The sequence below is a fragment of the Nanorana parkeri genome, unplaced genomic scaffold (genome assembly GCF_000935625.1).
Source record: "Nanorana parkeri isolate BGI_ZX_2015 unplaced genomic scaffold, ASM93562v1 scaffold599, whole genome shotgun sequence".
NCBI lineage: Eukaryota > Metazoa > Chordata > Amphibia > Anura > Dicroglossidae > Nanorana > Nanorana parkeri.
In genome coordinates this window covers 651775-662710 of record NW_017306867.1, presented here as the reverse complement: position 1 = coordinate 662710, position 10936 = coordinate 651775, and the positions used below count along the sequence as shown (strand labels likewise).

General features: G+C 45.3%; 1 protein-coding gene across 4 annotated transcripts in view; it reads left to right on the top strand.

Annotated features, from left to right (window-relative positions):
* RDH14 (retinol dehydrogenase 14 (all-trans/9-cis/11-cis)) overlaps positions 1-3860 on the top strand; it is a 4297-nt gene extending 437 nt beyond the window's left edge. For 3 of the 4 annotated variants that reach the window (XM_018562775.1, XM_018562774.1, XM_018562773.1), the window contains exons 2-3: positions 1-133; positions 3173-3860. The exon at positions 1-133 ends at the window's left edge or, in 2 of these variants, runs on beyond it. In XM_018562775.1, coding sequence (XP_018418277.1) covers positions 1-133; positions 3173-3790 — 751 coding nt within the window. In that variant the 3' untranslated portion in view covers positions 3791-3860. The remainder of the gene's footprint in view (positions 134-3172) is intronic. The other variant, XM_018562776.1, reaches the window with a different exon arrangement.
* Positions 3861-10936: the final 7076 nt, after the last annotated feature.

Below are 10936 nucleotides of genomic sequence, written 5' to 3'. Positions count from 1 at the left end.
GGACCGGGGGAGGGCGGAGGAGGCGGCCCAGGAGCTCCGGCTGGAGGCCGGCAACAACGGGGAAATCGTACTGAAAGAGCTGGACCTGAGTTCCCTCCAGTCCGTCCGCCGCTTCTGTCAGGAGGTGCTGAAGGTAGGAGGAGCCCGAGGATGACCATGGGCCTGTGTGCTGGCGGTATATAGACCGGTCCTGCGAGCTGGGCTGGCATGGACGGGTGCTGCGTGCTGGCATGGACGGGTGCTGCGTGCTGGGCTGGCATGGACGGGTGCTGCGTGCTGGGCTGGCATGGATGGGTGCTGCGTGCTGGGCTGGCATGGACGGGTGCTGTGCGCTGGGCTCGCATGGGCGGGTGCTGCATGCTGGGCTCGCATGGAGGGGTGCTGCGTATGGGACCTCCCCTCCATAGGTCGGTGTACAGGGAGATCTCACACTCTGCGTATAGGAATACATGGTACGGTGACCTCCCCTCCATAGGTCGGTGTACAGGGAGATCTCACACTCTGCGTATAGGAATACATGGTACGGTGACCTCCCCTTCATAGGTCGGTGTACAAGTTGTGTAATATTTTATCTTCCTCTTTAGAGCCGGTCACATGATCACTGCGGGAAGGCAGCGAGTTCACCTCTGATCAGCATTTGAGAGCTTTGTTGCTTTTCCTGCATTCATTGTCAGCAAGAAAAAGGGGAAATCCAAAACTAGAGATGAACGCAGGGGAAGGCGGACTCTTCCAATGGGTACACATATTCCAGGGACAAGAGTTTGGGAGATTTCTTCTAACTTCCTGTTGTGTCTCTGGGACAGGAACTGAAGGGACATTTCCCCAATGGTACACAGAAAAAAAAAAGAGAGGTTTTAACCCCCTAAAAAAAGCTTTGCATACAAACCTAGCTCCTCTTTAAAACCAAAATGGCTAAAACATATACAATGACCATTGTTGGGTAGTATATGGGGAACAAACAAGCACAGCAGCTATCACTCCACCTTCAGAAGAACGCCCTATGGGCGTGGATGAGAGGTTTTATCATAGGCAATGTATAGGGTCATATTAAAGCCGGTGAGGTACCAACATCCACCAATCCTGGTCTAGAGTATCAGTCACAGCGGATCCAATCCAAAGGACAGAAATGTCATATATTGCAGGTTACCAGTCCTTAGACGTGCCAGCTTCATTCACGTTCCATTCAGTAACACACTTCCTGTCCTAGGGTGACAACACTCAGTCACTGTACTGTATCTAGAGGAGCAGTGTTGTTACCCTAGGACAGGAAGTGTGTCAGGACTCGAAAACACCTCCCTCGCTGCTCATACCAATGGGCACAGGTGGCTCCAGCTGTGGTGGTACAAATGCATCTCTCTAAGAGCCGTGGCTGTGAGAATCCTGCAATGCCTCATGGGACTTGTAGTTCCACAGCACTTGAAGGGTCAGGAATTTGCCCACCCCAGCCATAGGGGTAGATGCTCTGTAGGCCACAAGGGTAACCTGTGTAGGGCTCATAACACTGCTTGAGATTTCAGTGCAGCATTGTTTAACTTAGAAAACTAGGAGCTTGTTGGATTTCTGGCAGGATCAACAGGTATTTTTTCTTGTTTTTGCACTTATTGAACAGATAAAAGGAAATTCTTCCAATGGTTTTCAGCAGACCAAAGCAGATCAGATAAGAGAAGTCCATTGTTGGGGTTTACATAGCCTTGAGGGCTTGTTCACACGTGATCGAGGGCATTTCAGCACGGTTAGTGGCCGGAACGCACTGGATCGCATAATTAAACCTCCCTGCGTCCTAGGGCGGGAGGGGGCAAACCACAGCCACGCCTCCTGCAGCAGCGATACATTAGATCTCTTGCTCTGCCAGAAAGGGATGCAGTGTAGGCAAAACTGTGTAAAAGTCAGGACTGGATGTAAGGGGCTGTGAAGTGTGAATGGGGAGTCGGGAATAAGTAAGCAAGGTTCTGGCACGTGTGTACTAGTACTGTAGACAGCAATGCCCGCAGTGTGATCATAAAAAATGTGCCACACGTTCTGGTACAGGCAATCGCACTGTGGGCGGGGTTCATGGCTGTGGTGCTACTGACTTGAATGGCACCGCTACGCCCCAGAACACAGGGAGGCTTAGTTCTGCGATCCCGTGCTTTCTGGCCACTACCCGTGCTGGAACGCTCCGTATAGCCCGTGCACAAGCCCTCAATTTGGATATCCGTCAGCCCTTTCAGTATCAGAAGCTGATTGAAAATGATAAGTAGGTTTAAGATCTAAACTGCTCAGCCTTTAGAAGTTCTCAATCTTCTTTTTGAAGTTCCATTGTAACTAGGGATGCACCGATATATCGGCCGCCGAAACATATCGGCTGAAAATGGCACTTTTGGCTAAATGCCAAAAATGCCATTTTCCTGCCGATACATCGGTGCATCCCTGCTTTCTTTCCTCCCCGCTGGGCGCTGCTTTGTGTCCCAGCAGGGAGGAGAGAAAGTGTCACAGCCGGCTGAGGGAGGAGCGCTGTGAACGGCCGGCGTCTTTCCTCCCACACCGCTCAGCCTCCTATCACAGTCCGGCAGAGTGTTGTGTGGGTGGAGACAGCCAGCGCTGTCACAGGAGGCTGAGCTCTCCTCCCTGCTCCGCTCGCTCAGCCTCCTGTGACAGCGTGTCAGGAAGGAGAGCAAATGTAAACACAGCGATCAGTGATTGCTGAGTGTTTGTACATAATTGAGGACATGGTCTGTTTACTATATCCTCAATTATGAATGAATGGGAGTGATCTACATCACCTCCTGTTCATTCATGATTGTGGACACAGTAAGCACACTATGTTCTCATGTTATGAGTGAACAGGGACACTCAGTACAGAGGCTTCCTGTTCATTGATAACAGGGGACACAGAAAAAAAGAATGTGGACTGTGTGTTCTCAATCTCTTTTTCTATTTTAAATGGGAAATATAAGGGGTCTATTTAGACCCCTAATATTTCCACGAAGCCCCTAAAAGTAAAAATATTTAATAAATGAATAAAAAAGATAATTGTTTATAAAGTAAAAATACAATATTTGAAAAAATTAAAATAAACATTTTCGGTTTCGGTCTGACAGTTTTTTTTTTTCTTTTTTTAAATGTCCATTTCGGTGCACCTCTGCTTGTAATATATGAATAAATAATGTATCTGTATTATTATTATTCCCAGGAGGAGCCTCGTCTTGATGTCCTCATCAACAATGCCGGGATCTTTCAGTGCCCTTACATGAAGACTGAAGACGGCTTTGAAATGCAGTTTGGGGTCAACCACTTGGGTCACTTTCTCCTCACTCATCTGCTCCTTGGCCTTCTGAAAAGCTCCGCCCCAAGCAGGATTGTGGTCGTCTCCTCCAAGCTTTATAAATATGGCGAAATCAACTTTGACGACCTGAACAGCGAGAAGAGCTACAGCCGAAGCTTTGGCTACAGCCGCAGCAAGTTGGCCAACATCTTGTTCACTAGAGAGCTGGCGAGGCGTTTGGAGGGCACTGGTGTCACCGTGAATTCCCTGCACCCCGGAATAGTCCGGACCAACCTGGGAAGACACATCAACATTCCCACTCTGATAAAGCCCATATTCCATGCCGTGTCCTGGGCTTTCTTTAAAACTCCAGAGGAAGGAGCTCAAACATCTGTCTATTTGGCCACCTCGCCAGACGTAGAGGGGGTGTCTGGGAAATATTTTGGTGACTGCAAAGAGGAGGAACCCCTCCCAAAAGCTATGGATGATTTAGTTGCTAGAAAACTGTGGGATATAAGTGAAGTGATGGTCGGACTTATCAAGTAATGGTCTAGTGACAAGATGTGGTTTGGTGTCTGCCATGTTTATAGTGCAAATATTGTAATTACATAGACTGTAGTCACATGTTCATATGCCAGAAGATGAATAGCGCTATTCAGTGGGGGTTGACTTATGACCTATGCCTTCCCCACCCAACTACGTTACAAAAACAAAACATGGAAATGGAAAAAGAATCCTTGATATACCTTTCCTGAAAAAACACTGTTTTGGCCTCCTGAACTGCTTCAGATGCCAGCGATTAGTCATGTGACAAGCCTCCATGGCAGCCTGGAGTAGCATTCTCTTCCATAAAGGGCTTCCTAGTCCATTTCTCTTGTTTTGTTGGTAGGGATGATGAAGGTCGGTGTGACGGCTCTTATTAATCAGTTCACTTTAACAGAAATAGAAGCTGCTATTGCTGATGTCCCCCTGAAGATGCTACTTGTTTGGCTGGCTGTCTCCAACATTTTTTTTTTTGTTACCCTCTGACCTTGAACAAGCATGCAGCCAAGTGAAGTCATAACTCATGATCTGAATGCTTGTTCTGGGCAATGAAAGTACTGAAGCCAATGAATCAGCATGACAGCCGTGCCATATTCTCTCAATGAGAGCTCAACAATGGCAGCCTAAATCAGGACTGGACAAGTCCCAGGAGCCAGATAGCCAATGCTCCTCAACAATGACGGCTGGTGCCTAACTTCTGAGGTTCTCTCTAGTTCAGGTGTAGACAACCTTGGCATTCCAGCCGATGCTCCTCAACAATGACGACTGGTGCGTAACTTCTGAGGTTCTCTCTAGTTCAGGTGTAGACAACCTTGGCATTCCACCCAATACTCCTCAACAATGACGGCTGGTGCCTAACTTCTGAGGTTCTCTCTGCATTCCAGCTGTGGTGGATCGACTAATATCAGGAAACACTGCAAAACTCTCACAGCCACAGATGCCTCCACAGCTGGGGTGCTGAAATTGCCTAGATTGATCTCTTCTCTAGATGTCCAATGGAGATGGCTCCTAAGAACGAAAAAAAAAAATCCTCCCGGCTCGGACAGACTGGCTCCTAAATTCCATATTATTTTGTCCAGCCTAAAGAGATATGCGGCAAAGAAAGCATGTAGTGAGAGAATATAGAGGCTGTCATTGCTGACCTCTCCTGAAAATGGCGGTTGCTGGGCTGTTGTGCTGATCAATGTTTTAAGTTACTGCCTTCAACAAGTAAGCAGATCAAGAGCTCTGACTTTTTATTATGTGCGTGCTTGTTCCGGTTAAGAAACGCAGTATTCTCTTACACAAACATTTATATCAGATTCAGACACCTCGGTGTCCTGTATTCACCTCACGTGTAGGTGGAAGCTGCAATAATCAGATTTGTCCAATAAAAGCTTAGATAGTTCTTTAGTGCCATGTCTGTATAATACGGTGAAGGGATGCCATGCTTTTAGTTGCTGGAAGACCACTAGTGGAGGAAACTTATTACATACAAAACCCTTTACAAAGGGACTCATCGCTCCACTGGACATAATGCTGCCGTGGAATAGGCAGAGAAAAGTATACACAGAGTTTATTTCTAGAACTTGGGAATGTAGATAGTGACCACAGATCTCATCCTTTTCCCTTTCATGATGGCCATTGAGGCTTCCTATCATATTTGGTGGCCAATAGGCTGGTATGAAAGGTGGGAGGAGCCAGAGCGGGAAGCTGTGCTCACAAATTGCACGACATGGAGCATTAAAGATGATATAAGCATGGGAGAAGACACTTAGGGATCCCTGCCTAATAATAACGCTGCATTTGAGAGGTAAGGAGCCCCACCTACTTCTATGTGGCAAGTACACAAAATCCTACGTAACTTCGCTTTTGCACCCATCGTCTATACATGTAAGCAGTAGGATGTTCACTGAGAGAAAGGAAGTTAAGTGTCCTTTTAACTGTTTCTTTCTCAGTAGAGAAGGACACCAAGCCCCCCTATAGGACCCCGTAATTTGTTCAGTGATCCAAAAAGTAGACGTCATATGGAACACCCAGGTACAGTTTTATTTGTTTTAGTCTAAACATCACAGGCAATGGTGCAGTATGAAGTTCTTTGCCAATACAGGTTAATCGTAACTCTATTGGATACAGTTATATTTCAGGCTGCATGGCCTGGCCAGAGCAACTGCAACCTGGACTCTGGACAAAATCTGAGCAGAGAGCCTGGCCGGGTAATTACAGGGAACCTCCATACAGTATAATGGATGTCTGTCACTGCACGTCTGGAAGTTTATACAGAGTTTGCTTTTATTCCGTACAGAAGTTGCCCATCAATGCAGCTCTTTGTTCTGAATTTAACCTAAACCTAGTGCAGGCCACAATGTCCCTGGATAGGCCATGCAGACTGAAAGCTTATAGCCAGACACTGTAGGATCTTGCTATTGAGGATGATGGGAGAATTGTCAGTGGGATTATGTTTTAAACTGCAGTTATCGTCTAACACGTCCCTATTTTCAACTCCTATTACTAAAGTTTACAGAGATGGAACTTAGAAGTTAGAAATTGCTAGTCTGAATAGAAATTTTCCACACTTGCGGTAGGAATGACACGGTTAATTTTTAAGTACCATAATACAATTGCAGAAAGCTCCATGGCCATGCTCTTCAGTCTTTAATGTTGTCTGTGAACCCAAATCTTCCTCCACTCCAAGTCTATGAGGTCTAGTTATAAAACGTTTGCACAGTGTATAGCTCTGCGAACAAGATCCGCAGTGCATTATAGCCATTAGATTGAAATCCTTATGCTCCTCGGCTAAATCCAATGGGCACAAGGTGCTGTAGATCTTGTTTGCATAGCTGTACGATGTGCAGATGGTTTATAAAAAGACCCCCGTGTCTCTATGTGCTGAACTCCCTGGCTTACCTGTCTGATGTGCTCTCTTGTATTCCTGGAAAGCCGGAGTTAGGCTTACCAGTAAATCTATTTCCAGTCGTTTTCCAGGACCGGAAACACATCACCAGATCAAGTCCACAGACGCTCTTCTCACTAAACTCGAGAACTTAAGGACAGAACTAAAAATAACAGAATACCCAAAACAAAATATATAGGGAAGGAACCCGGCTGTCCTGGAATAGTACTGGAAATAAGGTTACCAAACTTCGTTTTTTTCCCCCCAGTTATCTTTCAGGACAACATGTGAGAGGATAAGCCAACACTTGCCAGACTGTAGGAGGGGCTACTGTTTGAAGGACTTTCCTTCTGAAGGCCTGATCCTGATGTGACAGGAGATCCAGCCAGTAATGTTAAACATGGAAAAACTTGACCACGTGGCCACCTTGGAAATCTTTTCTTGAGCGATAATAGCTTTTTCTGCCCAGAAAGCTGCCAAGGCCCTTGTAGAATGTGCATTGACGGAAGAAGGTGGGGAACACTACATAGTACGATATGCTTCAACTCTGGCCTGTCTGACTATCTGGGCTACAGAGCAATTAAAGGCCTGTTTGTCTTTTGGGTTTTCCCACAAAAAGTTTAAACAAGGTGTCAGACTTATGAAAGTTCTTGGTAGCATCTAGGTAGACTAAGAGGCAGTGCCTAACATCCAACAAATGAAAGTTTTCTTCCTTGCTGTTAGGTATGTCACAGCAGGTGGTTAAGACAATATCTTATTCCTATGAAAGGTAGAAGCGATTTAGGGGTAGACAACCAGGGTCAGTCTTGAAAACTGCAGAATCTTAAAAAAAAATGGAAAGCAAAGGTTCTCTGGTGCAGAGAATTTTCCAATCAGAAGGAGCCTAAGGGAATCCCACAGAGACTCAAAGAGAGCTTTAATAAAACCACACAAGGATAAATGTCACTTAGGGTCAGCCTTATAGGTTTGTTTCCACCAGCCTGCACGTCTACTGCAATGTCCCGTGCCTGGAACGCATATACAGTCTCCTTGCATTTTGGGGCGGGAGTGGCAGTGCCATGCAAGTCAATGGCACGGGAGACGCCCCCCCAGCCCGCAGTACGATCAATCGCACAGGATCACGTGGTAATAAAAGGCCCTGCGTTCCAGTGCAGAGGGATTGCAAAAAATTTGTTTTGTATTTTATGGATCTGTTCAGGTAACATTTTCCTGAAGGTTTCTTATCCATTGGGGACAACATAATGCCGTATTTCTGCTGTTTGAGTTTCTAGTGAGATCTCTTCTCACCCCAATCTGGCCAAGCAATTTAGGGGTTTGCTGTGAGTAAAGTAGTGTCCCCGATCCCCCTAGTCAATAGTTTATATGTGGAAACTGCACCCCCAAACAGGATTATAATCATACAGCTCGCACAAGTCCTGGATAACGCTACGATTGGAAAAGGAGAAAAATGTCTTTGTGGTCACAGATGTAAAGGCCCATCCAAATAATCAAACCCTGCTGCACCCCACTTTACAATGATAAAGGCCTGGTTTATGTGCACACTTCAAACTAGAACTACACCCTGACAACATTTCCATCTGCTCTTTCCTTATCCCCATCATGTGCAGCAATATCGGTCGTAGAAAGGGAATAGGTCATCTGTAGCATAACCTGAACATGTGTGTGTGTTGATGACACTCATATACAAGTGTAGAGTGATTATGCACTGAATTATTTTAATCATAGAAGATAATTTATTGTGATTTGTATTGGATGTTCCAAAACTGAAAATAGATCCTGGAAATATGTTTAGTATATCAAACAAAAAATGTGTGTGTTTCAGCATGTTTGATAAGCTGTGTAAGGAGTGTGATATTCACTGAGCACTGTCATTTAAAAGAGAACTATGGGGTAAGTGTTTTTCCCCATAGTTCTCTTTAGGGTCACCGGAGGACATATACTAACCTCCTCCCGTGACCCAAATCTCAGTATATAGCGAGCTACAGCTCCCTGTATACTGAGACCGCCGCAGCCGGGACGGATCCTGACATTACTGTTGAGATCCACCCAGCTGCGGTAGTGACAGCTGGCTCTGCCTATCTAGAGGCAGAGCCAGCTGTGCCTGCCCCCTCCCCTGTTTGTTCCTCCCAGTCAGTGCTGGAGGATCGGAGCGGGGAGGGGAAAATCCCTGCAGGGAGCCGTGACTGACAGTCACCGCTCTCTGCAGGGAGATGATCGAGAAGTGAGCGAGTGACGGTATGCGTTCACTCACTTCCCGATCTATTGAGCCGATGTGTGAGTTTCGTTGCCACTTGTCGGCTCGAACTATGAGGGTGAGTGATTTTCACTTACCTCATAGTTCTCCTTTAAGTAAAGCACAGAACTGGGCTCTTAATATATTTTGTCTCTTGGTAAAGATGATGAGCAGAATGTTTTTTTGTGAATAATTTAATTATGTATAAAAAAAACAACAGTGGTGGCTTTCATCCTTCTACTGTTCCATATATTAAACAATTCTGAAGTCATTTGACTGCTTTATGTTCTAACTTGCTGAAAGCACATTATACAGGTGAAACTCGAATAATTAGAATATCGTGCAAAAGTAATTGCAGTAAGTCCTGCAAAAGGGGCCCAAACCAAGTACTGAGTACATATGCATGCTTGTACTTTTCAGAGGTCCGATATTGTTCTATGTACAATCCTTGTTTTATTGATTACATGTAATAATCTACTTTTTTGAGGTTGTGGATTTGGGGTTCTTGGGGTTTTCATGAGCTGTAAGCCATAATCATCACAATTATGACAAATCACGGCTTGAATTATCTTGCTTTGCATGTAATGAGTCTATCTCATATATTAGTTTCACCTTTTAAGTTGCATTAGTGAAATAAATGAACTTTGCACGATATTCTAATTATTCGAGTTTCACGTGTAAGTGGATGTCTTAAAGTGAACCTTTACTCCGTAAATCTGTCAGGACAGAAATACAGAAGCTGCCATTGCTGAGCTCCTTGACTGGTATGCTAAGCCTCTCAATTAAAGTGACCCCCTACGTTTAACACAATCCAGGTGAAAGGTCTGCAAAAGAGAAGTGTTTTCTTGCCTCTCCATTGGCCGTGTCTCCTACCTTCTGCTGTTCTAGAGATGCAGACTACGCCATTCCACACGTCCACATATCTCAACTGCAAGTGGTTCCATCCTCCAACCTCTACGTTACAGCTGAATTGCTTAGATCAAACCTCTTCCCCATTCTGAAGACTGGATAAACAACAGAATATTTTAAAGCAGTGGTTCTCAACCTGTGTAACCCCATGACCCACATTTGTCTTTGGTCATTAAGTCACACACACATACACACTCCAAAAAAATGTTTTATTTTTTTTAAGGTCCATCCAGTCTCCCTACCTTACAAGAACTGGAGTGGTTGCTTAGCCTGGGGTCCAGTGTGGGCTGCTGTGCTGTGACATCATTCTGCTCTAGGCACCTCTACAGGACACGTGAGGGAGCTGTAAGCAATGCATGTATGGATGGAGCTCCCTTGTAGCCATAGACCTAGCCCACCCCACCTCATGCTGAAACACATACGCTGGCAGCATATTTTGAATGGCTGCTTGGTGCGAGAACGGACAGTGCTGCGCTAGGGGGAGGCTGAGGAGCCTCTCACCTAGAAAAGTGAAACGCATGTGGTGGCCCACTGAACACGGGGTCGCGACCCACTTTTGGGTCACGACCCACCAGTTGGGATGCAAGGTTTTAAAGTGACACTAAACTCAGGAGTTAGACCTTAAAAATACATTTAAGTACCCTATTATACAGAATTTTTATAGCGCCAACAACAATTTGCTCAGCGCTTTACAAAATAGTGGAGACAGTACAGTTACAATACAATTTACAGCGCAATACAGTTTCAGAACAATAGGGTTGGGAGGGCTATTAACAAAACTAAACTATTAACAACAATGTATCTTATTTGTGTATCACTCGGCTGTAGATCCTCAAATCATCTCCAAGCTCGCTCCTGTGATGGACTACATGCCCACTACAAATTAGTAAACTAAACGTGAGATTGTAGTCCATCACAGGAGCGAGCTTGGAGATGATTTGAGGATCTACAGTCGAGTGATACACAAATAGGATACATTGTTGTTAATAGTTGGGGTATTGAATGCATTTTTGAAGTTTATTAGTACTTTGAGCAAAATGCCAAATGTACCATCTTTCGGCCGAAATTGCTGTGCATCGGTGATTTCTTTCTCCTCGCTGGGCGCTGCTCTGTGTCCCCTCTGAAGGCGCAGTGC